Source organism: Lepidochelys olivacea (assembly GCF_965140295.1).
Source record: "Lepidochelys olivacea isolate rLepOli2 genome assembly, chromosome: 7".
Lineage (NCBI taxonomy): Eukaryota > Metazoa > Chordata > Testudines > Cheloniidae > Lepidochelys > Lepidochelys olivacea.
The window spans coordinates 55,825,487-55,852,347 of NC_140417.1; the positions used below are offsets into that span (position 1 = coordinate 55,825,487).

Consider the following 26,861-nt stretch of genomic DNA (forward strand, 5'->3'; position numbering starts at 1 on the left):
CCTTGAGGCAACCCCCTTCCTCCAAATTGACTCTCTCCCCAGAAGAAACCTACAGGATCGGGTTTTCTTCTTCCTTGGGAATAAGGTTCTTGACCCTCCTTTTCCCACTTGGGGTGAAAGGAGTTTGCAGAGTTTGGGAAGGGAGGGAGGGTAGTCAGGGTGGATTTTAATGTAAAATCATAAAGCGTGTGTGTGTGTGTGCGTAGGCCCCCCGAAATAAACCATCTAACAACGAAGGGTATTTACAATGACTCATTTCACAAGCCTGCAAAAACAAAAGTTGATTTTGTGGCGCTCGGGAGTTCGCAACATTTTTCGATAACATAAATATGAGAATTGTCCCCACAACAAGCCGATTCCGTAGCAGTAGATTCGGCGCCTTTCCAACCCTAGAGCCGTATATACAACGACGAGACAACATGGGTGCGGGCTATGGGTTTGGATGTAAGGATCCCAGTCAAAACTATTTTTTAAAATAGGCCCGAATCCTCAAGAGAACTGGACAAAAAGGCTCGGGTCATGAGTCCCACCCTCCTCGCTTTCAGATTCGCAAATCGCTTCCGCTCCCCACTTTTGCGGGACGGGGAAGAAGCGGTTGTCCAAACTAACGTTTCATTAACTCCCTTCCAAGAGAGACTACAAACCTGCCACCCTTGAGGAACAGCCCCAGAGCATTCAGCGAGAATTTTAGGGGAGCTGAGCAGGGCATTGGGGGGTGTGCGGGAAGGGGGGGGATGAGTGGGATCAATGGGAAAGATTTGGGCTTGATCAGTCGGCGAAAAGCAGCTAATGAAGCAAATCCAAAGATCGGTATCACTTCAACTCCTCCAAAAGTTTATTTTTCTTGAAATTTCCGCAGAGAGGCGGTCGCCTCTTTTGAAGTGTAAATGTTTCTAGCTGGGGGGGGGGGTTGGGTTAGGGGAAGGGGAGAGACTCTCTTTGGAATAAAAAAAAAGAAAGAAAGAGACAGAAAGGTTCATTTAAAGTCGGACGGGGAAAAGCACCCAACCCTGACTGAATGGGAGCCCGGTTTGGGGGGGGGGTCACCTAAAAAGAAGAGTGGGAGCTCTCAACAGACCCTACAGTTCTGCATTGTTCCTGATCTCGAATTATTAAACGTGCGCGGGGAATATTCTCATAGATCCTCGTGGATATTCCCCCCTCCCCCCGCAAATAGAAATTGTTCTGTGGATTTGAATGTTGACAAAGCAATTCTTCCAGGAAGCCGGGGGAGGGAAGGGGCACCAGGTGACGATGCGATATGGGCAGGGGTGTGTGGGGGGGGGGGGAGAGCTCTCTGAGATTATCTCCTCCCCTCTTGGGGAAGCAAAAGACTTCCTTGTCCAGATGGGAAAATTGACCCGATTTAACTGGATCAAACACTGGTTTCGTTAAACTGGGCGAGCCGCTGGCGCCGACGCGGCTCCGGAGTCATTGCTGGTTCCTGGACCCCTTTCTTAATGCGGGGACTGTAGTAGGGGAACAAGGTCAAAGTGACAACTCCCGCAGGCTCGGGGGGAAATTCGTCTGCTCCCCGCCCCGGCCCCACCCGAGGAAAGTTGCTGTGTCCTTAACACACAGCCAGGAGTGATAACGCCCCAAGAGCATCTGCGTCGCGGAAGCTCCCACAAAGGACTCTCCGAAGCGCTAATGTCCCACAGCAGCGGAGGCCTTTGGGGCGCGGTGATCAAGGAAAGGAGCTATCAGACAGGGAGGCAGCGGGCTAAAACTAGGACAGTTACTGGGTCTCCCAGTCCCCAATGCAAACCGAAGTTATTGGAGGGGGGAAGAGTTCATGGCAAATGTCTTTGTAATTGTGTGTTTATCAGTCTCCCTCCCTCCACCCCTTTCCCTTTCCTTCTGCCCAGCGCTGGCCGGTGAGTGTCAGAGGTTTGTCAGCCATTTGCTAATATTTGCTGCGGCTACTGGGTGGCAGATTAAGTTCAAATCCGGTTAGTCTGAAACTTTTCCCCTGCGATAGAAGTTGATGTGTATCAATTTGGAGCCGTAGAGAAAAAGCAAACCGGAGAGCGCCATCTACAGGCAGTGGGAGGGAAAGGAACGCCCTCCCCCTTCCCGCACACCTTACACGCGGGTTGATTCTGGGCAGCGAGGCCCGCTTCACCTGCAGCCGTCCAGTCCTGAACGCTGCCCCCTTCCTCCTCCCTGCCCGCCTCCCCCACATGCTCCGTGCGTGAGCGGGGAAAGGATTCCTCTTTGATCTACCACCTCAGCAGGGCGAGTGGAGAAAGGCAGCTAGCAAAGTAGGAGGCAATGAAAAGAGGGGAGGTTTAGGATGGATGGCAGGGGTGGGGGTTCAGCATGGGGAGGAGTGAGTTTGCCGGTGGCAGACTAGGGCTATGTGAGCTGCAGAGGGGAGAAATGAATTCTCCAGAAAGGGGCACAGATGCCCCCCTCCCCCAAACCAGAAGCAATAATGCTCAGTACGGAGCATTTCCCTACGCACACACAGGGGCTCTGAACCAGAACCTCTCACAAGCCTCTTCCAAACTTTGCACCTGGTGGAAATTCAGTCCTGGGATTTTTCTCCAAAAATCAGGGAGGGAAATCACAGTCATGCCGCGCTTGATAACAATAATAATGAGCATTCATAAAAATTAGCATTAATTGTAGCAGCAATAATAATTATTATTACCGATCCGACTACAAATACTCCAAACCCCCCATTAAAACAGAAGAAAAAAGTAGCCTTCGGAGGGGGTGTTTGGATATTTTGGATTCCGCTGGTTTAACCTTTTTCTTTCTTTTTTTTTTAAATGTACACACTGGAAAGAGGTATTGTTGTCTTTCTCTGCATTTAACCATATATAGTGTCGGAAAGATTTTTAAATCAGGCTTTGCAAACTCAGGGGAAAGAGAGAGATAAAACATCAGCTGAAGTGCCAACATGATTTATGAGATGGTGGAAAATATTTCATAAAGATCTCTGGGAGATTCTTTACTTAACCAGTTAGAAAACAAAGGGGGTATTTTGTGACAGATAAGCAAAGGGGTGGGGAAGGAGGGACCAAGAAAGGAAGAGGGGAAACGAACAGCGTTTCATATGATGATAATAAACACATATGGAAACAAACATTGAGCTCACTGCAAATTGCCCCATTTTCACGTGTGTGAATTTATTTATCCCGAGGTAGGCGTTTCTCTTCTGCTCTCTTGTTAGGTCAAAGCCGTCTCTTTTACTTCTCGACCCGTTTCCGAAATACTTTGTAAATCCTCTGCCTGAAAGGAAAAAAAAATAAACAAATAGTGGGGTGGGGGGAGACCCGGGATTGTTTTATTTTCCTTATTTTGAGACGCGCGCGCGCAAAACCAGAGAAACTTTGTAACCCCCGGATTTGTCATCTCCCAGTCCCAAATATGCCACTTCAAAGCGATACTACAGCAGGTTTTTTTTGTGGGTTTGTGTGTGTGTGTGTGGTTTTTTTGAAGTTAAACACCGAGAAAGCTTTGATGTGGATCAAATCCCAGCCGCTTCAGCTCGAGAGATCTCCTGGATCCGGAAGGCGGAAAGCACTTTCATCGGCGGGTGAGGGTGCAAAAAAAAAAGAAAAGAAAAGAAAAAAGAAAAAGAAAGAAAGAAAGAAAGAAAAAAGAAAAAGAAAAAAGGCCGATGAAACTGACAAGCGCCGTGTATGCGTGGGGGAGAGAATGTGCTTAAATAGGGGAGTTGGAGGCGCCGGAAACAAAGCAGGGAATCAGGCAGTTTAAGCTCAGCGCACCCTCCCGTGTCCCCTCAATTTCTGATCCCCGTCCCCGCTGCAGCCCTTATCTGGAGTTTGTCTTATCCGCTAGTTTCGTTTTTCTCTGTAGTTTTGTCCCCCCCTCCCCGCCCCCCAGCGCCCCGGCACTCCCCCCTCCCCCTCTCCTCTGCCCGAGTGACAGAAGCACGGACCTCCTCGCCCGGGCTCCGTCTCCGCGCGCTGGCGAATCAGAGAGTGTTGGAATCTATTGCCTTTGTCTGACAAGTCATCCATCTCCCGGCAAAGGGGGAGGGCGAGGAGGGGTGGGGGTGGGGGGTGGGGGGGGAGAGATCTGGAGGGGGCTTTGCAGCTTTTAGAGAGACACACGCGGGGAGAGGAGGCTCCATTCTCCAGCCAAAGCTCCTCGCAAACACATCCCACCTTGCCAGAAAGTCTGCCAGGAGCGGGACCCTCTGCCTGGGGAGCAGAAGGAGGCGAGGGGACGCAGGGAGGGGGCTGCCGGTGCTCAGAGATCCCGGGGATTTCTACTCCACTTTGAACTTAAATGAACTAGCCCCAGACTTGGCGGAGGAAGAGGAAGGAAGCCGCATCATCCTCTGCCGCTGCTGCTTCACCACCACCATCATCATCCTCACCTTGCTTCAGACGCGCCCAAGCCTCCAGCCCCTTGCTGACCCGGCTGCCAGGGATGATCTGACCCCAGCGCTCCAGCCATGACATCCACCTGCCCCCCGGCCGCTGCCTCTCGCTGCCCGCTGGGACCCTGCTGACCAGAACCATCAGGCTCCGCTTGCTCTGCCCCAGCTCGAGCCAGCTCCCCGTCCACGGCCCCCGGAAAGTTCTCCGCTCCCCGGGCAGGGCCGAGCGCCCGCCCCCCGCCTCCCCTCGCCCTGCTGGCTGCTTTTTTGTTTTCTCCCCTAAGTCTTGAAGTTGAGTTTTAGAGGCGACACGGCGGCTTCAGCCGACTTCTTCCCCTTCCTTTGCCTCCCCATGGATATGCACTGCAAGGCAGACCCCTTCTCAGCAATGCACCGTGAGTACCGGAGCCCAGCTCCTTCTCCTGCATCCCTCCATGCCTCCTTCCCCAACCCTTCTTCCTCACCTGATCCTCTTTCCAGGCCATCCTCCCAGCCGTCTGCCGCCTCCCCCAGCCAAGGTGGGCTCCGAAACCCCTGCCTTGCTTTGCCATCACCGGCCACAGATGCTCCCTATCTCCTTCGGGGCTAAGATCCCCACCAAAGGGGATCCCGGAGCCTGGGAACCCCCCAAACTTACTGGAGGGAATTAGTGTGTGTGTGAACGGGAACAACAACAACAACAAAATCAGGTCTTGCTCCAAATCCACTTTGCAAATTTGTGCCTCCGAGGGGGAGTAGTTGATTCCGACGCGTGTGTCCACTTTTATTTTCGATCGTTTATATTTTATTCTGCGACGTGGGTCAAAGCTTTATTTTTTAAAATTTTAATACATATATATGTGTGGAACCACAGTTCTCCCTGCCATTTTTTGTTCTTTAAACTGAAGAGGGGGTAAATGTCATTTTTAAATGACTGGGAAGGTGATTGTTTGTTTTAAGGATGAATTAGAGGAAGAAAGAGGACAATTATATTGTTTGGAAATCCGGCATTTTCGAGGGTTATTAAGAAGTCACAATCCCCCTCTTTTTCTTTTTAATTTATTTATTTACCAGATCCCTCGGGTGCATTTTAAATGCATTATTGACATACAAGAAAGTGGATTTCTGATATGTTTTCAGTCTAGAATCTCATTTCAATCAAAGGAGGGGGGAAAGGAAAAAACAACAACCCATGACAATTATTGTAATAATGAAATTGCAATTCATTTGAGCTAACCGCAGGCAGGGAAAATAATTCAGGGATTTAAAAAGACAGAAGTAAAAATAAAAATCTGAGCTAGAGACCATACTGAGTCAGGAAATGAATAATTAAGAACAATTTGTAACTTTCCACGGCGAAACTTTTCAAGACGCTGCCCTGCCAGCTGTTAAAAATAACCCAATATTTAAAGGATACACAGTACAATATCTGGGGTTTTAAAAATGATTTGCAAGAAGAAAAAGAGCAAACATATAAAGCCCACGAAGAGGGTTGGATGCACCTTTATTTCTTTTTCAAAATTGCTTCTTTCTGAGCGATTTTGTTAGGGGAAAAAATATTGTTTCCCAAGTATATTCACTGAAAATACGCCCAGCGTTTGGAAATATTTTGTTTGCACGGCGGCGGCTTTCTTTTTAATTGATTGCAATACCTTTGCATTTAATTTAATTTGGAAAATGTATTTAATCGATAAAAATATTTCACAACCCAGCGGATGATTTAAAGAAAACCCAGGCAGATCTGGGAACGTTTTATTTTTGCTGCCGAATTTTGAAAAGAAAGCGTGATTCAGTTTGGGCCCTATATATAATCCGTATATGAGCGGGCAATTATAACACACATAAGCGCTGATTTCCTCACGCGCTCACACATGTATACAGACTCCAGACTGTGTTCTGTTCAAAGGGACAGATGTGTGTGTATATATAGAGAGAAAATAAGGTTTGAAAGGGACCGATCTAAACTAAAACAAGCCCGGGGATGGGGGGAACCACTGGGTGCAATAATTTGAATTATTAATTTTTTAATCTTTTTTGCATCTGCTGCCTTTTAATATTCTGTAATGCGAGTTATCCAAGGTGCCTTGAATTATTTATCAGCGAGGTGTGGAAGAAACGGCTGGCTTGTAACTTTAGAGGCAACATGTGCAAAAGGTGGTCTGGACGCATGGAGACAAAACCCACCCGCACCATTCCTGAAAGACCCAAAGGATCCCGGAGGTGGAGGGCAGGAAGAAATGCCCCACTACCACCACCCAATAATCCCAAGTATTTTTTTTTCACAAAGGGGTTTTAAAAAAATCTAATCGGGCCGAAAAGAGCGGTCTAAAGAAACCATCCCGGGGTTAGGCTCATGGCATTTTGGAGGGTGTTTCTTGGGTGTTGATGGGGGGCACGGGGGGCGGTTGTGAGAGATGAAAAAACTCTGTTTGTGAAGAAGGACTTGGATCGATCGCAGGGCAATGAGAGTTCCCACTAAGTTCAGAGCCAATGAGTCAGTGTCAAAAGCAGGAGAGAAAAAAACCCCAGCAAAAATACAAACAGATCATTTTTCAGCCAACTGCAAAACCAGCTGAAGATCTCTGCAGCAGGTTAGCTCTGGGTGAAAGGAAGGCTCTAAACACAGTAGACACACACTCCCCAGTTCTATCGCTACAGACACCCAGGGATCGCGGCAAATGAAGATATACCTTCTCTAAATATTTATGGGCACACACACATATCCACGAATGCGCATTTGGACCTCTCGCGCACACACTTAGGTGCGAGCGTCACAAAGACAGCTCGTATTTTGCTAATATCCGAATGAAGAGATTTCCTCATTCCTGGCAGCCGCTTCCTGCCTGAAACATTTAGCAGGTGCAAAGCCCCATCCTTCCCGTATTCATCCAAATGATTACTGAAAAAAGGCAACTCGGGCACCCCATGGAAGACCGAGCTGGGTTTTTTTCTGAAGAGGGGCGAATGGGGAATTTTTATTTCCCCTTGAACAGAATCCTTGTTTAAAAAAAAAATCAAGGCGAGTTTTTTTTTCTGGCGGATTTTCCCCCCCTAAAAGACCGAAAGCTTATGAGAGAGAGAGAGAGAGAGAGAGGTTTTGTTTATATAAACTGTAATCGTTTGCGGGACACAAAGACTTCTTTCTTTCTTTCTTTCTTTCTTTCTTTCTTTCTTTCTTTCTTTCTTTCTTTCTTTCTTTCTTTCTTTCTTTCTTTCTTTCTTTCCCTTTCACCTTTAATTCAGAGCTATCCGAAAATAAATGGAGAAAACGAGCTATACCAGGTAAAAATTCTCCGGGGTGAGGGGTGCGGAAATAAAAGCAGCAGGCAATGTGATAGAAAATCATGGCACGGGAATGAAGTGAGAGGGGAAGGAGCAGCTGCAGGAAGAGGGCTCTGCCTGGAGCCTCTAGAAGGGAAACTCAAGCGTTTGGGAGAAAATCTCTTCCCAACTCGCCGAACCGGCACGAGCCTGGGGATCTATGCTCGTCCCCAGAATAATGACCCTGACATTCTGCTGCTCCATCAGAGATCCTGGGAATAAAGGGGCACAATCGCCGCAGGAAAGTAGCTGGGTGTGTGGAGAGAGGAAAGTGACATTCGTAGGAAATTCACTCCTCTGGGTTAGGGTGTGTTTAAGAGTCTTTCTTTCTTGCTTGCTTTCTTTCTTTCTTTCTTTCTTGTCCTTCCCCACACCCTTCTCCCCCTCCATCGCCTCCATTCATAGCTAGTCACTGGAGATGTTGCCCGCGGGTCGCTAACTATCCCCGACTAACGGTCTGTTTCTGGGGTGCGTGGGTTGTTGTGTTTTTTATTCTCTCTCCCCAGCAGGGCATGGGGGAGTGAACCAGCTCGGGGGGGTGTTTGTGAACGGCAGGCCCCTACCTGACGTGGTGAGACAAAGGATAGTCGAGCTGGCTCACCAGGGAGTGCGACCCTGTGACATCTCCAGGCAGCTGCGGGTCAGCCACGGTTGTGTCAGCAAGATCTTGGGCAGGTAAGGCTCGGGCGAGCAGCGGGTGCATCCCCTCCCCTCCTCCAAACTGCCTCCTCTCCCGTCCCCTTGGGTCCCCCTCTGCGCCCCCAGGTTGTCACGCAGCCCGAAAGGGGAGAAGAGCAATTTGCAGGACAAACAGCCCCCCTCCCCACCCCCAGCCACCTCTCCCTCCCCTTTGCCTGGGAAATAACCTGAAGCAGGAACATTTTGTGAGTAGGAAAGAAAAGGGAAAAAATCCCCACCCCACCCCCACTCTGCCGAGCAGCCTTAAAAAAACGGTCGCAACCAAATTTGGTGTGAAATCTCCCGGGAGGCAGCTCGGGTGGGGGAACCTGCCTCAGCCCGGCCTTGGGGTTCAGGAAACAGGCTGCCTGTGCCGGAACCTCCCGGCCATCCTCCGACCTGCCCTTTGCACAAGCGGTGTCCAAACCGTGCCGAGCTAGTGGCCATGCGGGGACGTGGGGGTGCCAGGGCCAGAGATGAGCCGAGAGGGCGGGGAGCCCCGAAATCCCCGCTGCGCACCCAGGCCAAGCAAACCGCTCTCCGCCTCCTGCGGCACAGCCAGGCCCTTCCAGCGGGGGAGAGAAAATATGAGGGCTGGGGTGAGAATGGGGGGGCCAGGGAAGGAGGAGAAAACATCAGCGAAAAAGGGGGGGGTGAGCTCAGCGATCGGCTGTGTCCCTGGGCCCCTCACTGGCCCCCATCCCTCTGCATTTTATCCGGGGGGCGGTTTCCGTTTTGTTTCCCCATCGCTGGCTGGGCCTGGAGTTCGGGTGGAAAAAGGAGCCGCCTCCCTCCACCCCCCCCCCCCACAACACACCCCGCTGCCCAAGGGCACAGCCCCACCTCCCCTGCCCCCGGGCTCCCCAGCACACCCCGCTGCCGCACAAGGGCACAGCCCCACCTCCACTGTCCAGGTCCCCCCGCCCCAGGGCAGCCGCCCAGGAGGCAGGCAATGGCGCCCCAGGCCCCAGGCGGGGGAGGCTCCGCTCGGCAGCAAGGGCAGATAGAGTTGCGGGGCGCGGGGGCGGCGCGGGGCCGCGGGAGGACAGGGCATGGCAGCCGGTGGCCAGGTGCGGGTGAGCTCGGGCAGGGGAGCGCAGGCCCCGGGCACTGACCGCGCTCTGCTCTGGAGCAGGTATTACGAGACGGGCAGCATCAAGCCCGGCGTGATCGGCGGCTCCAAGCCCAAAGTGGCGACCCCCAAAGTAGTGGATAAAATCGCCGAGTACAAGAGACAAAACCCGACCATGTTCGCCTGGGAGATCCGGGACCGGCTCCTGGCCGAGGGCATCTGCGACAACGACACGGTGCCCAGCGTCTCCTCCATCAACAGGTAAGGGCGCCCCTCGGCCCGGCACCCAGCGCCCTGCCCCAGGGGCCGGCCAGGCGCTCGCTGCCCCCGGGCCAGTCCCCGCTCCCCTGCGCCCAGCCCGACCCACCTTTCCCACAGCTCCCCTCCCCCCACGGCCACTTCCCTTTTATGGCCCCCATAAAGCTCTCCCAGCCGGCAGCCAGCCAGTTCCTTTCGCCTACGGGTTACCCGGGCCGGGGGGCTCTAACATTCCCCCCTCCAAGGCACCCGCCGCCTCTGCGGCCCTGGAGTTCCCCGCTCCCCCAGGCCCGGGGTGACCGGGCTAGTCCCTGGAGGCAGCGCGCCCCATCCGTGCCCCTGCCCCCGCGGCGAACCCCCAGCCCGGGGCTTTCCGCTCCTGGGGCCTGCTGGTGGCTGGAAGCCTGCTCGGAGACGGCGCGCGGGGGCGGCCGCCGGAGGGGACCGGCTGGGCAGGGAGCTGGGTGAAATGACTGGGTGAAAGTGCGCGTCGCGGGGTGTTGCATGGCAGGGCTGGGAGTGCGAGGGTAGGCACCTGGCAGGAGACTTCCTTCCTTCCTTCCTTCCGTCCTGCTTCTCCAGCGCTCTTTGCCTCGTGTCAATGGATGCCAGTGTTTTCAGTAATTAAGACTGTGAGATTAAAAGCCCCCATATCTAAAGACAATCACAGCCCGCACTCCTGAGCCATTAAACCACCAAATGTTTGTTTATCTTAAACAAACAGACTTAGCTTCCCAAATGCGAGGCTCCTTCCCCCCACCCCCAGGGGCAGCTGCTAAGCCAGCAAGGACGCCTCTTCCGAAGGCAGGGAAGAGCTCCACGAGGCGTCTAGCTGCTGTTTCGAACCTGCACAGATCACAGCCCCTTGCAGAAGTTTTGATTGCAGCGGGATGGATGTAAAACAAACCACCCACCCCTCCCCACCCCTTAGGGAAAGAATCCCTTCTTTGGTGGCAAAAAGGATATATTCCAGGTGACAAAATGGGGAATGCTGCAAGATGTTGTGATGCATATAATCATGTATAAACAACACACACATGCATGAGAGTCACACATTGGCATCACACAGGTAGACACTTACAGGCGCATATACAAATATCACACCGACCCAGGTAGAATAACACAAAGATACAAACACACACAAGACTGTAGGTACTTACCCACACATATGCCACACTATTAGAAATATTGGAACACATATAGTCAGGCACTTACAAAAACATACACATTTATGCACTCAGATACAAATACCACTCCAATAGAATAATATATATATATATATATATATACAGTCTACACACTCACAAAAATACACACACTACATGGAGTATATATACACATACCTTAGAGACACATGCACACTGACCAGCATGGTAGTATCTGGTGAGTGCATACATGCATATGCCTGTATATTTACACTTAGGTGTAGCCAGGATGTTGAAAAACCCTGTATGTTCACACCAACATCAGGAAAAATAAACACTGGGGAAACACTACAGTATTTTTTGTCTTGTGCTATCCATGGGAGATTTATCAAAATAAGTCTGATAACCCAGGCAGCATATATATCCCAAATTCACATCCTATATAAACAGCTTTACATATTTTGCAAATGATATGGAATTATTCCACATCATCTTGAAAACAGCAGGTAGAATTAGCTGGTAGAATGTACCTTGGCTAAAGAAGATTCCCTCAGACACACAGTCTCTGTAATATACTGCTAGGCTACCCCAGGAAATTATCCCTGTGTGTGCCATCTGTATTAAAATGGTTATTAAGTTATGAACAGGGTAACATAATACTGATCGAGTAATTATACACCCTCCTAAAAAACCTCCAGGTCCCTGTTACTCTCTCAGTCAGGTATTGAAATAATAAGAGTTTGACATTCAGACACCTTACAAGGCAGCTGTGGAAGGACAGCCAGATATCCCTGAAAGGAATTAAGCCAATGCCCCAGAAGTCCAGAGGAAGGGTTTTAGGTTCTTTGAAGGAACAGCACATTCTTTCAGAGAGGAGCAAAGATGCAGTCTGCTTAGCTGGAACATGCATGCTGGGTTAACTAGCCAAAAGCAAATTGACATCCAATAGCCACTGAAGGCAGGGACTTGTAACCTATTTGGGAAGAGTAACACATTGCAGCGGGCCGCACGGTGTCGTATTCATGCACAAGACCAGAGCCACATGCTTTCCAGGTCTAATCATACCTTTGCTGCTGATTTATTGTGCTGCCTTGATGTTACTGTGCCTTAGTTTCCTCGCTTCTAAAATGAAGATAATAATACTGACATATCTCAGAGGGGTCGGGGACATTGTTCGTTAGCTAACTACAACTCTTTGGGGATGTATATTGATTTATAAATGGTAAATATTATTATATCAGATAGACCCAACTGTGATGCCCCAATTCTCACCACTGTGATATTTCAGTGTGAGATTGCCAAGGAAGAATGGGATCTTTTCAGTTTCTGCTGATTAAGACTCTCTTCAATCTCTTTCATAATGCAGGCCCAACCTCCTTCTTGTTCACCTATTAACTTTGTGTGGGGCTCCCAGAATCCCAGACTTGCAAGGAAATGATTCCTTTAATGGCTGCGGACAATGATACAAAAAGCACCATTTTAGGATGTGTGCTGGGGAGGAACACAGCAGTGTGTTGTGAGAGAACCACAGCAGAACAGGAAATAGAAAGAATACAAGGGCCCAATCCTGCTGCCATTAACAATGCAAGTTTCACCATTCACTCAGTGGGAACAACACTGAGAAGATAGTAGAAAGAGACAGGACTGCGTTTACAATTAAAATGCAAATTCTCATTCTCTTCCATTGTCGAAACAAACATTTTGAAATAACCAGATCATGTAGACATCGCATATGTGTGATAAATTGCCGAGTCATGTGACAAACTGCATTTATCATGCACCTGTGTCCACCTCACCTGCTCTCTGATCACCAATTTGGCCCTCCCTGGATTTACTCTAACATTCCAACTCCCTGAGCGGCTTCAGACAGACGCCATTTCTTAAAACCAGCCTGACACAAAAAACATTTCATTTCCCCTGCAATGTGGAATTTACCCCCAAAACTGTATTGGCCCAAAGTCCACCGCGGGCAGTTTTCAGACGTGCACTAATGACAAGTTTAAAGTCCAGTGTCTAGGGGCTCTAGAAATTAGATCTTTGCAGAAATGGCAGAAGCCCGGTTTTCTAGCAGGAAATGAGAATAGCGTTTGTCTCTGGAAAGACCAAATATATTAGACTTTAAAGCCATGTGTGACATTTGTATGTATTAAAAAAAAGCTCTTCTAGGGCATTTTAAGAGGTTCTGAAAATGTACTAATTACATTTTGATTTTGCTCTTTCTGAATTCTGTACAGCTGGACTAAGACTAACAAAGGCACATGAGTTTCTAGGTGCAAGGATACAAAAAATAGTCAACGTGAAATTTTTAAAATCTTCCTAAAACCGTTTTAAATCGATTTTCTGTTAAATTTGTGGCACCTACAGAATACATGTTGGACTGTAAAAGTTTGATCAGCATGCATTTGGGACAACACTTGTAACTCACTCTCGGCTGGGCCACTTGTGACTAACACGATCATCCCAAACTTGTGCCGATGTAACCCCTATGCTGCAACACTGTATTTTAGCTCTTCATACAGAGTATATTGAAAAACCTATCGTAACCCTCAAGACATCAGCAAAAATCATTTGCCTACCAGTTGGTGGTCTTCTGTTAACGGTGGCGAATAAATATACACAATGCATTAGTCAATGGACAAAATAGACTTCAATTGGTAGTCTCAAGATGGGTGGTTGTCTAATATGGGAGATTTCCAGTACACATTTCATATATTAAATAATATAAATTAGTGCAGGTTTAATGTATTATATACCTATAAGTCAGATATTGTATATCTATCATTGAGAAGCAATTAAGTGGCATAAAGTTCTAATTCCAGCAACATAGCAAACAATGAATGTTGATCTCAAATGACTAGAGAGATTTTCCATTATCACATGGAAGCAGGCTGGTTATCTCTGATCACTTAAATATGGACTATTTAAATTGGGTTTGCGTCCGCATTGCTGTTAGCAGAACAGTGGCGTTTCTAGTATGAATTGGGGTGTCAGATATCACTTCCCACTGGGACGAGGCTATCTGATGTCAATAGGGGTGTTGGCTTTGTTTTGCTGCTCTTGGAGAACCTTAAGAACCCAGGTTGTGCATGTTATGATAACCCACTGAGATCTGTACGAGTTATGCTGTGTGCTTTAGTAGGAACAGCACATCATGGAACCATGTTCAGAGTTCCGTAGTTAAGGATTCAACCCCCAATCTATTCTAAGCATTATTTTTTTACCTACCTCTAACACTCAATATATTGTACAGTCTCCCAAGTGTGGACCCGGCCCACAGACAAAGTGCCCCTCCATTCCAGTACTGAGGTAGCTTTCAGTACTGTTAGATTTGCAGTTTGGGAGAAACAGGCATGATCCCTATCTGAGGAATGCAGGAGTCATAGGCTTGTGGAATAATATTATAGTCAGTTTGCATGCTTATGGTTACTCTTTGGACTGTGTGTTTCTCTGATTCGTATAGCAGGGTGTGCAGTTTGCTGGACATGATAAACCTCAGCTGGGTTGTCACATGCTAGGTGGCAGGATAAAGCTTTTTCAGTCCCTCCCAAGAATCTGTGTCCCTAGTATATGTTCACTTCTAGAATTATGTGATTGGTTTTGGAAAATGTTTTCTGTTACATTATTTAATAATTGGCCAATGATTCCTAGTTAGTGTAGATCTTCACACTGCCTCCTTTTATGAGGTTCTTTTATAAATACAAATGGAAAGACAGACACTGATTCAGGTGATATCATCCCTGGAATTGTGTTTGTTGTATTGTGAAATATTGAGCATGTGGCTATAAACCATCAGTGTCCACAGGCAGCCTTGTCTAGCAATCAGAGCAGGGGATTTCATGTCTGGAGACTTTGATTCTCTTGCCGAAGCTGCCACTGACTCAATATGTAATCTTGGGGAATTCACTTCATCTCTCTGTGCATTAGTTTCACCCTCTGTAAAATGGAAATGAGATACTTAGTTTCCTTTGTAAGCCACTGTTGAGCAGTCTTTGCCTAAAAGATCCCATATACCTCAAAGTAGAATTATTACAGATCCAATCCTGGAGCACTGCCGATTTACATCAGTCAAGGATTGATCCATCCATCCATCCATCATTTTATCTATCTGTCTAATCTCTATACACACCCATCTCTCTCTTCCTCTATAGGACACAACTTTTGTAATTCAATCTGTGAGTTTTCCCAAAAAAATCCCGTACCCATCTTTGTCACTTGTGGCTGAGTCCTGGAGTCTCTGCCACCTTCCTCATCCCGCTAAGTAGATGTGAAATCTGGAGGATGGATAATGATTTTTCTGAGGACTCTGGATTGCTGAGAGCATCAGTAATGTGAGCGAGGTCAATAACGACCAAAAGTAACAACTACTGGATGGTCTATATTAAACGAGTTGGTGCCTCTCAGTCCAGTTCCTAGTCAGCAGTCCACATCACATAAACATAGTGCCATAGCTGGTGCTAATCTGCCACTTTCTTGGTTGTTTTAGCAGAGCGGCCGGGGATTAACCCGCCCAGGTACAACGAACAAGCCTCTGACTCGAGGTGGGTTCTTGTAATCCAGTGACGGAGGGCAGGGGTGGGGAATGCTTGCCCTAATGCTGTATCTGCTGTCTGGATAAATAGGGGCCGTGGCTCTCAGGTCTCTTAATCTGGCACCTCTCCTCACACACAAAAGTAACTCTTTCTGGATCCCAGCAAGGGGCCGGCACCTTTTATGATCTCCCCATTGACCTAATGCTGGATACCAGGTTTCCATTCAATTTCCCACCCCAGGGAGAGCAGCTCCTATTCCCAATTGCTTTCAACTGAGCAGAGAATGTGATTGGGTCATGTAGGACTTCATTACATCCTCCTTTTAAACCCAGATTCCCCTAGTCACACACAAACCCAGTGTTACCTCCTTTCCATCATTCCAAATAAAGGACAGGCCCATAAAACTGAGGTCATACACAATGTTGCTTCAGTTAAAGGAGTATATTTTTGCTTGTGGCACCATTACTTGTCGTATTCCTCACATCTGGCCATTGGCAGTTTGTATCGTGATGCATGGACTGAGTTAATCATATTCCCTCTGATTTTCCTATCTGGCCCAATGAAGGGCTGGAAAGGAGAGATCTTAGCTCCTGGCATTTATCTTTCCTGCTCTGCAATGCTGTATGTTCAGAGACTGCATGTACCTTTTGCCTTTTAAAAGTCCACCCTTTCAGTCTAGGATGGACTAGGGTGTAGTACAGCAGCCATTTGCTATACGCAAAAACTTGCACAAGCTTAACTCGCAACAACAATGCATGGTCGTTGTGAGTTAAGCTTGTGCAAGTTTTTGTGTATGGTGAATGGCTGCTGTACTACACCCTAGAGGCAGCTGCATTTCAGTGTTGGGTGAATGAGTCCTATGCCGTCAAACCTCATTTATCAGAACCTCTGTTATCCGAAAAACTCATTTGACTTTGGGGGAATGAGTAAAGTAATAAGTAGCTTGGCTAAGAGACAAATAAATAGGGGGACAAGATAATGATCTGCAAATATCTGAAGGGTTCAGACCCTCTGAGGGAGAAAAGGAGGTATTCAGGCTTGTACAAAGTGGTATACTAGGAGTAAAGGGATTAAATTAAGAAAGGAAACATTTAAATTAGTAGCAGAAGGAATTTCCTGGTAGTGAGATCTATTAGGCTGTGGAATTGTCTCTCACAGGAATTCTTCACTGTTTAGGAATATTTAAAACTAGATGGGATAAAAACAAGAGAAAATGTAGGGGACACTCCTGCCTTGGCTAGAGAAATGGACTGGATGATTTAATAGTCCATCTGTAACCTTTACAATAGGATAATATGATTGATTCAAAAGGAAGTCATGTAGCAAACACATGGAAAAGCCCCTGCTTCTCCATAACCCCATCTAATCAAATGACTTTCATGTTATAGCAAAAAAAAAAAAATCCAGGACTTGACTTTGAAAACATTTAAACTAGGCCAGATCTTGGCCTGAATTAAATTGGCATTGACTCCAAGAGAGGTGTGGCAGTGCTCAATCTGAGGGTCTGGCAGGCAGGGTTCAGTCAGCAAAGTACATGGGCATCCTTCTTGATGCGAGGGGCCACTTAAACATAAGTGCTCAGCATCGGCCTAACTGTGCCCTCACTGAGGTCAATGGGAGTTGACATCAATAGGAGCTGAGTTAGGCCAAGGATGAATGCTGTAGAAGACCCCACCCAGAGTATGGATGATTAGGGCTACTCAGAAAGGTTCTGCTTGGCTTTGTCAATCCATCATTGTTGAAACTGAAAAAGCTGATTAGAATGCGGGGGCGGGAGAGGGGATCTCACCCATCCCCAATTCCTTTGTCATATGCTATCAATCTACAGGCAGATTTGTCAAGCCCAGGTGCTCAGAAATCATGAGTCAGGGCCCAAAAGTCATGAGAGTGGCTTAAAAATCCTGAGTTTAAAAATAATAATAATCCATTTAGGGGGTGTTTTTATTTGCCTTCTGGTTTCAGAGCCGTTGGGTCACACTTGGGTCACTTTTTCCAGCTTCTCTCAGGGCAGGTCTACACTTAAAACACTGCAGTTGCCCTGCTGTAACGCGCCAGTGAAGATGCTAGCTATGTCGGCAGGGGAAGCCCTCCCCTCTGCATAGCGCTGTGTACACCAGGGGTTAGCTTGATGTAACTGTATCACTAAAGGGTGTGGGGGTTTCCTGAGCTATTTAGTTTTGCCGATGTACGTTTATAGCGTAGACCTGGCCTGTGCAACCACAAGGGCTAGCAACTCACTATTTTTTAAAAACTGAGAGCTGAGCATCTCATGTAATCAACTGACCCCAGGAGCTGGGGCTTTAAGAAGAACAGCAAATACCATGGCACCTCTGATAAAACACTACAGGGAGCGATTTTTCAGAGGCAACCTCCCATTTTCACAGTGCAAATATCTGGGAGCACATTTCATACCATGTAGACAGCCATCTTCCTGATTGCAACCTGCAAATCAGATCACAGGGCACCCAAGTGCTTCAGAATATGCCTGGAAACATTCGCACCCAGGAAATTTATGCTTGCAATTATTTGTGGGCTCCCAAATGTGGGTACCAACTCAGAGGCTGAGTTACTGTTGTTATTTATCATTTGAATTGCATCCCATTCACAGATCAAGACCCCATTGTGCTAGGCACTGTGCAAACTCTGCATTTGCGTGGGTCTGAGTTGAGGCTGTTCTGGAAAATCAGCAAGTGGACCTCAACATTCCTCTCGCTGGCAGTCCAGAAAAAGTCTAGCATTTTAAGGGTTAAACAAATATACATGGCTAGCTTCCGGTCAGATTTGCAGAATAAGGGAGCTGTTTGTGGCTAGGGCTCTCCCACGAAAGCATCATCAGCATCGGCCTATAAGGAAGAGCAAAATTGGAGGGGTCCCGTCCATTCCTGTTCCCCTAGGGCACATCTTAGAAAAAGATCAAAGGTGGACATTGGCTAGTGCTACAAAATAAATAAATAAATGGGGTCCTAACTGTGCTGAGAACTCAATAAAACAATCACATCAAATACGAGGCGGTATAAATCCACGTCTGCACAGGTAACCCACTCAATTGCTTTTATTATGGCTCAGCCTGGCTCCATTTATTACTATCCGCGGTCTGGGTGAAGGATGCTGGCGTGGAGGGTGGTCTCTTTGTGCAATCCTATCCCCGGAGCTGCAACAATCAGCCCACAGAGAGGTGGGTTTCAATGGGCGACCAGGACGGATCCATCTGTCTGCATGAAAACCAATCAATAACCCTGTAACTAGACCCCTTTTCACTGGGAAATGGACAACATGATAGTTCAATATCGGGGCCATGGAGGAGATTAGCTGTTGTTGTGGGTGAGGGAGAAAAAAGAAAAAGATCGTGTGTGATGTGTGGACAGCACATGTGCGTGTGTCCCTATAGATATGTGTGAGGAAGAGTGAATGAGTGTGTGTGTGTGTGTGTGTGCATGCAGATGGGTACATTAGTGTATAGGTATATGTAAACTGTGGGTGAGTTTTTGGGGGTGTATGTCTGTTCTGTGAGCGGCATTGTGAGTATAGTGGACGTGTGTATAGGGACTGCATGTGGAGTGTGTTTGTGTTGATTGGATTATATGTGTGTATCTAAGTGTCTGTACGCAGGGAACATATAGTCATTGGGAGGTATATATACATACGTATGGGGAGAGGGAGTGCAAGTAAATTGACAGAAGTAAATACCTTGGCTATGTATGCTTGTGGGGAGTGTATATGTGGCTGGATGCGTGTATTCCTTGGGGCTTTCAGTGTATGTGTGTGTCTGAGGGTGGAGAACGTATGACTGATGTTGTAGGTAGTGTATGTGTGTGCAAAGCAAGAGGGAAGTATAACATGCTTGCAGGTATAACCCTGAGCTCGCAGGCTGTTACACAGAACATGCCATTCAGAAACATCGCCAATGAAATCTACCCAAAGCTCCGAGTGAAACTGGGGAAAACCAGAGAAAGTAGGTTCTCATCTCATGTAATCCCCCTGTCCAAAGACCAGAAATTTAACATTGCCTGCTCCTCTCATCCAATAGCAATGCCCTTCCCATAATCTCACTGGCTGTGGGCAGCACCTTCTCTTCAGGGCCCTTAGCAAGCCCCCCAACACACAAACACACTGGGGTTTGCCTCCATTAGTTGTGCTCTCTCTGGAGTCAATCATAGTCTTTACCTTGCACTCTCCCTGCCTTGTTCCTGGCCCCCACCTGAGCAGCTTTTCTTAATTTCTAAGGCTAAATTCCCTTCCCTCTCTGTAGACTGCAGGGCACAGGGTTAAACTTTCATCTCTGGCGGGGAAGCAAATCCCACCAAGGTTCGATGTGGGCCCAGGCCAAAACCCCAGAGCCAAACAGCCTCCAGCTTTGGCTGAGGGGGAAGGTGTCCAAACTTTGTTGATCAGGCTCACCTCTGATCAAGCTATAGAAGGAAAAGTGAATAATGCAACAGAAAAAGGGGAAGAAGGGACAAAATAAACAAGCGAGGCACAAAATGTGTTAACTTATTCCGTAGCAAGTTTGCGCGACACAAAATCCTGACTCTCTGATTTCAGTTGTTTAGCTTAGTCTGTCAACAACAAAATCCCACCCCCTTTAATTAGAAGGATTAGCAGCTAGAACTGCTCAGAAAAAATTACTGAAACAGTTCTCCGTCAGAAATGCCATTGCTATGCGATTGATTTTTTTCCAAACTTGTATTGATTTGGGTGAAATTTTGTTTACTTCCAATTTTTTCAAAACATTTTAGCATTTTCAGAATGAAAAGTTCCATTTGTTTGTTTTTGTTTTGAAAACATTTTTCCATTGGCAATGTACTTCCTTTTATATTGGGAAAAAATAAAAAAGGACTGAACTCAAAACGAAACGTTCTGATTGACCCAAACCAACAATTTTTCAGAATTTTGTTTTGTAAAAAAATTCAAAATTTTGGCTTTTTGTCCCAAACTCCGATGGAAAAACCCTTCAAAATGTCACCATTTTTTGTAGAATAGAAAACCCATTTTCTGACTGGTTCCATTAACATCCCAGTCCTTCGTTTGCTACAAAGAGCTGTAATTTTTGTGATGAACAATTAACAGACCTACTGTTTCCTTTGGCTGGGGCTGAGATACAATGCAGGGTGACCTCACGCAGGGTCTAACTGATTCTCCTATGTGGGGCGGGAAAGAATTTTCCCCCAGGTCAGACTGGCAGAGACCTTGGGGTGGGGTGTTTGCCTTCCTCTGCCACATGGAGTGCGGATCACTTGCCAGGATTATCTGGGTATGTCTCCATTTCTCTGCCATAGTAGGGCCTCAAGCCCCACTGCACCTCCGTCCCTCCTATTGTCTCTCTGTGGCACATAATAGTCTAGTCTCCTGTGGGCTGTAATATTTCGGTCTAATTTTAGTTGTGGGGTTTAGCTTGAGGGCGATGGGTGGTGGTAGTGGCCTGTGAGATATGGGAAGTCAGATTAGAGTTTAGATCATCTGGTGGGCCCTCCTGGCCTTATACTCTAAACTGATGTCCATTTCCAAGCTCTTTCTTTCAATTGCCATGGAACCTTCAGACATTAACATTTGGATGCCTTTTAAAGGGACCATCACCTTATAAAGAGCCATTGCTCTTCTAACAGATTTTTAAAGGATTGTTTCTGGCCAGTCTGCCTTTAGAAAACACTGCAGCCCAATGCAGCTGCATAATACTGTTTATGGCTAATATTTCCGAAGCATGGTGCCTGAAGCTAGGCTCTCAAATTCACATTTAGTTGCCTGAATACAGCTATAGAAGCCCAGCTTTAATTCTACACGACTGAAAGTGTTGACCTTTATTTATAAAACGACTGGGGAGGAAAATGATATAGGGGGGATGTGGAGGGGATTATTTTTGCGTGAAGAAGGATTTGTCGGGGGAGGAGAGAGTGTGTTTGTGTATGCACTGTGTATACACAGGGACCACGCCTGTGGCAGTGGAGGGAGACTGGAATAGGAACAATGTGATGTAGGCCCTCCTCCCACTGATGAAACAGCAAATCAAAAGTTTGAAATAGACAAAGCATGTGGGGTTCTGTCCCTTTAAGAGCCGCTAAATTGAACGTTGGGGGTCTGACGGTTCTGTAGCAGGTGGGAGAAAGCAAAGGTGGCTGCTGGGTGGGAGAAGAAAGAAGCATCTCATGAAGTCAAGGGGGTAGGAACAGAGTGAAAGACTGAGCAAGATTTGGCCAGATTATTATCACTGAACATAAATCTGGGGTGTTTGTACATAGCATTGCTGTGGCCACCATCCAGTTCCTCTCAGGGATGCGTGAGATGCGGAGAGGGAATGTGCAGTATTGGCAGATGGCATGTTGGTGCCTGAGGGTTCCCAGGCAGCTGTAAGTGGCAGGGCTGGTGGGGACAGTGACCCTGCAGCTCACAGGGTGTGTGTGCAGGGAAACGACCCCTGAGCCAGGTAGGCAGGGGCCAAAGTGATCCTTGGGAATGCAAAGGGTAAAGAAGCCCTGGAGAGCAAGAGTGGAAGGAAGAGGCGGGGGCATTCAGGCTAATCATCTGTATAACTCAAAAGACCACCTTTGCCAAAGAGAAAGCGCTGACTGCACCACTCATACATGCCACTGCGTACTTAGATGCACGCCGACTGATCTGTGTCAGTGTGTCTGTGTGATCTGTGTCAGGCTGACCTGTGGCGTGGGAACACAACAGACACATGCATTTTTGAGGGCTCACCCTGGGGCCTTTAGTGTTTGATCAGATGTTCTTCCCTGTAATGGATATTTAGGTGAGGCATGACCTCTACACCACGACGTGTAAGAGAAAGGGTGCGTGTGGGTCTACGAGGAAATGTGTCTGTCTGGGCGTGTTATGTTTGTAACTAGAATGTGACTGTATGTATGAGGGGTCTATATGAGGAATGGGGAGGGTCGTATCTGTGAGACTGTATCATGCGTCTGTGGGCATATGCTAGGAGTCTGTGTTCATGTGGCGTGGGCATAGATACGTGCTAGGAGGATGGTTTTGTGGGGATCTGCTTGTGTTTCTGTCTGAGTATGTGTGTGATATCCTGTCACTTGGGCAGCAGTGTGAATGTACTTGAGGAGTTTGTTAGTGTCTGTTGTGCCACAATTGTGTGTTTGGGGACAGCACATGCATAGCAGTGTACAGTTAGTGCTGGCGGTGTTCGAGGTAGCCTCTGTGTGCGTTCGGGGACAGTGTGTGTTGTAATATGGAAATCACATCACATATATGTGTGAGGGGGGTAGTGGGTATAATGCAAGTGTGTATGTGTAGTAGTGTGTGCATTGCAGTGTGTGTACGTGGTGACATTGCCTGGGTGAATCTGCGCATGCTACTGGGCATGGTAGTGTGTGTATGTGAGAGAGACTGTATGGGTGTGCATGTGCTGAGATTGTATGGGTGAGCGGGTATGTATGCAGCCGTGAGCATGGTCGAGTGTGTGCATATTGAGATGAAGTGGATGGATAAGTGTGTATAGCCCAGCCGCTATGTATTTGTGGGATATTGTGCATGAGGGAGTGTGCGTGAGTGGTAGGGCCTAGGACAGAGTGGGCGTGTTAAGGCATTATGTTCGGAAGAGTGTATATGTGTGGTAAGGAATTCTTGTGTTGGTGGATTATTTGTGTATGAGGGGGAGTGTCTTGGTGTTTGCAGGGAGGGTACGAATGGGGGTAGGGGTGGTACAAGATATATCAGACTCAGCCCCCACTCTCCCCTCTCCTCTCACACTTTCCTCCTCATTACCCAGGTTATCTTGTTTGGGTTAAGAGGCCAGTCTCAATAGACTATAATTGAAGAGCGAAGAGAAGCTGATAAGATAAGGAAAGGACATCATTCCTCAAGGGACCAATAGAGGTTTCATATTCCCCCTTTCTCTGCTGCGTCCCTAACACTCTCTGTCTGTCCACAGGCCCAGTTTAATCACTCTGCGTGTCTGCAAGTCAGAGAGAAAGACATGGACGTGTCTGTGTGTGGGGTGGTGGGGTGGCTGCAAAGCCCCATCCATCACAGAATTGGGGCAGGAAAAGAGGAAGCGGGAGGGAACAGTCAAGAATATCTGTGGCAGGTGATAAAAGGCGATTGGACAGGTGTAGTACTCCTGGCTCCAGGAGGAGGCAGGGATGCGACAAGTGTGATTCTCTCCTGATGCTGGAGTGGGGCAGGGAGCATAGGTTCACACAGTACTTAGGACAGGTGGAAATCCTTGACCCTTTACCTCTGTGTCTTACTCTGTCAGGGGAAGGTACTAAGCAAGAGCAAAAAATCAGCTATCTGGCTGTTTCTCTACATTTCTAACGGGCCCATCACCGTGGTTTTTAGGATCATTCTTCTAGAATGCCTTCCATCAGAGGATTTCAAAGCACTTTACAAACATTGATGAATTTCACCTCACAGTGCCCCTCTGAATTAGGGAAGTGCAATTATTCCATTTACTAGAAATGGAGGCAGTAACTGGACTCCAATCTGGATTAGATTTAGGTTAGGGTTTGAGTTTCAGGCAAGAGGCTGAATCAGCCCTATGGGGTTGGGAATAGATTTAGTGTGCTGAAATCTCACAAGCTGTTCTGATCCAAAATCTCAGAAATCTCACGATGGAAGCTGCTCTAGAAATATCTAGAACCCAAACCACTGAGCCAGGCTCAGATCCAGAGATCTGGATCCAAGATCCCCTGAAATGCAAAGGGCTTTGGATATGAGAGTCCTTGTTTTGGCTCATTTCTCTTTTAAAAAAGCACCTGGGGAAATGGACTCAGAGAGCAACTCAGTCACACAGCTAGTGTGCGGCAGAACTGGGAATATAACCCTGATCCCCTGACAACCAGCACTGTGCTTTAACCACTAGACCATGCTCCTTCCAAGCCACCTTGAACTTGTCTTGGTATCTAGGGGCTGCTGAGCCTCTGAGGGCTGCAGTTTACCAAGCTGTCAGGAGTGTGCTCACTGGACCGCCTCACCAGAGACAGCCTTCCTCACACACGCTAAAAAAGTTGAAAAGAAATTCATTTCATGGACGGTGGTTGCTTAAAAAAGGCGACTCCAGCATATGTATGTGATAAATGTTAACCGTGCATTAATCGCATTAAAGAGGGCCCTATAAACTTTTCATTTCTAATTAAATTCCGGCCGGTGATTCTGGTGAAGCCGGCACACACTGGGCCTTTGTTTATGTGGAAAATTAAAATGCAAATATAATGGAATTTATTTCCATTACCCGAGTGATATTCTGCGTGTTAAACAGCCTCAACATTATTTTCAACCAGGTCTCTTCCCCCTGCCCACCCACCCCGATGCTGCTCCTCCTGAGTGGGGTGAGGGGTGTGTGTGTTTGTGTTTAATAGGAGGGAGGACTAAGGATAGAGTTGCATGTTCAAGGTCAAATGCAGAAGGGAGGCAGGGAGAGTAGAGGCGGAAGGGAAAGAGAGAGTGGGAGAGAATGAAGAGGAGAGAGGGAGGTAGCAGAGACAGTCACAAGGACTTAGCTAATGCAAGGAGGAGTTGCCCTGTGAAAAACTTCGTAGGGAAATATCAGCCAGACTTACTGGCCTGCTGAGTCCGTACACTGCAGATGGCTCCAGAGCAGGGTATAGGCCATCTTCCGGTGGGCTACCTCGGTGAAGGAAGAAATCCGAGAGCTCCCTCAAACAGTTTCCAGCCCTCTAATGCCCCTGTGATGACTTTGCTTCTAGGCCAAACCCTGATGGCACCAAAATGAATGGGAAACCTCAGTGTCAAACGCACTAGCAGTATGTAGCAAATAGACAAACAAAATAAAAACCCTCATCATCGACATAAAAATAAACCATGGAGATCACTCACTGATTTCCATGGGACCCGGATTTCAGCCCTGTCTGAGGCCAAGTTGTCATGGGACAATGGATCATAATATGTCTACAAAAGCGAAAACACATTGCACGCACACACACACACATATATCTACATTCACATATATTGCGTCTTTTAAAACATACTAGTATATATACACATAAAGCACAGGCTTGCTGACTCAGAGACAGACACATGCATTCTTGCATATACCTATAGTCCTGTACACAAATTCATACATATAGTTGTATATGTGTGCAACAATCACACAATCACTCATGCCATGTAACACACGCATGAACACATATGCATTCATACATGTACACACAGAGAAATACATATGTACATGCACACACTGGGCCTAGAGACATGTACAGGCAGCCATACGGACCCACATATACACAAGACATACACACAATCATGCAGATGCACACAGTTAAGTGACTTCACAATATTCAGTGAAGCAAGCAGCTGCAAGCCATGTCCTTTCTCACACACAATCCTATTTGTACACACATATGCAAGCTCTGTAGTCTGAGCACAGCCCAATAAAGAGGACAAGTTGGGTGCTGAGGAGACATTTATACTTCATGTGAGCACCTTAAAGAATCATCTAGTGTAAATTAGCCAACCCCAGCAGAGACATGGAAACAGGAGAAGGACACATTCACTCACAGCACTGAAACGAGGCCATTAGTCAGTCAAACAACAACACAAGCCCTGTCATCATTATTCAATACACAGGAGTGCTGAGATGCACACTAACTCAATCACGGAGACACACAATTACAAAATCATCCCGATCAAATCAATGAAACAGACATGCAGTCATACAAAGCGCACACCTGGGGATTAATACACAATAATGGCCGCCCAGCTGCCTAACGCGGAGCACAGCCATTCAAACACACAGTTCCAAACCGTGTGGGCTACATTTTAAAGGGAATCCTGAAGTGTGACCACAAAAGCCGACGTAAGCACAGGGGCCTGTGGGTGAAAATTAGTGCCCTTGCAAAAGAAATACAAACAGTGACAGAGAGCCTGAGCCAGAAAGGTGTTGAGCACACACAACATAAACATATCACAGCTACACCGCTACATGACACAAAAACCATCCCTCACAACACAGTAACACAGACATCCCCATGCCGCTGTCTCCCCCATGCACCACATCGGAATGCAACGGGGCACCCCCACAAAACACGGTCACAATGACACAAGCCTACACTCCAACACAACAGCAGACCTCCCTCAAGCTCATCAGTGCTCCCCAACGCTAACACAACCGCACGGGTGCCCTGGCCAGCGCACACCACGTAACACAGAGTCAGCACATCCAGTCTTTGCAAGTCCTACGTGATCTTAGTGAGAGTGAGAGAAGGGAACCAGCCTCTGAGTCACTTTTCAGGCACTGGACACATCAGCTGTAACCAGTTTTTGTGCATAAAATGATTTTGCTGTTATTGGAGATGACAACAAGGACAGGGGAGGAGCGGATGCTGTCGGCTGTGTGCGTGTGTGTAGGAATTCCCCTTCCTCTACCAAACGCTTCTGTTCATAGCCATTAAAAAGCCCAGCTCCCAATGCTGGGTGTTCAGTGGGTATTGATTCAGTCTGCAAGCAATTTTAATATTTCTTCAGGGACTTTCCAGCAGCAGCACAAGTCATTAATTCACCCTCCCAAATTGCTTATTCAATAGCGGGAACATGGCTCC

The 26,861-nt window shown here is 47.4% G+C and overlaps 1 protein-coding gene across 5 annotated transcripts in view; it reads left to right on the plus strand.

Moving 5' to 3' along the window:
• Positions 1-26,861, plus strand: part of PAX2 (paired box 2) — a 132,748-nt gene that overhangs the window by 8,286 nt on the left and 97,601 nt on the right. For 3 of the 5 annotated variants that reach the window (XM_084635215.1, XM_084635217.1, XM_084635213.1), the window contains exons 1-3: positions 4,092-4,755; positions 8,167-8,335; positions 9,474-9,671. In XM_084635215.1, the coding sequence (XP_084491341.1) occupies positions 4,713-4,755; positions 8,167-8,335; positions 9,474-9,671 (410 nt within the window). In that variant the 5' untranslated portion in view covers positions 4,092-4,712. Of the gene's footprint in view, positions 1-4,091; positions 4,756-8,166; positions 8,336-9,473; positions 9,672-26,861 lie in introns of those variants that run through there. The other 2 variants (XM_084635214.1, XM_084635216.1) reach the window with 2 other exon arrangements.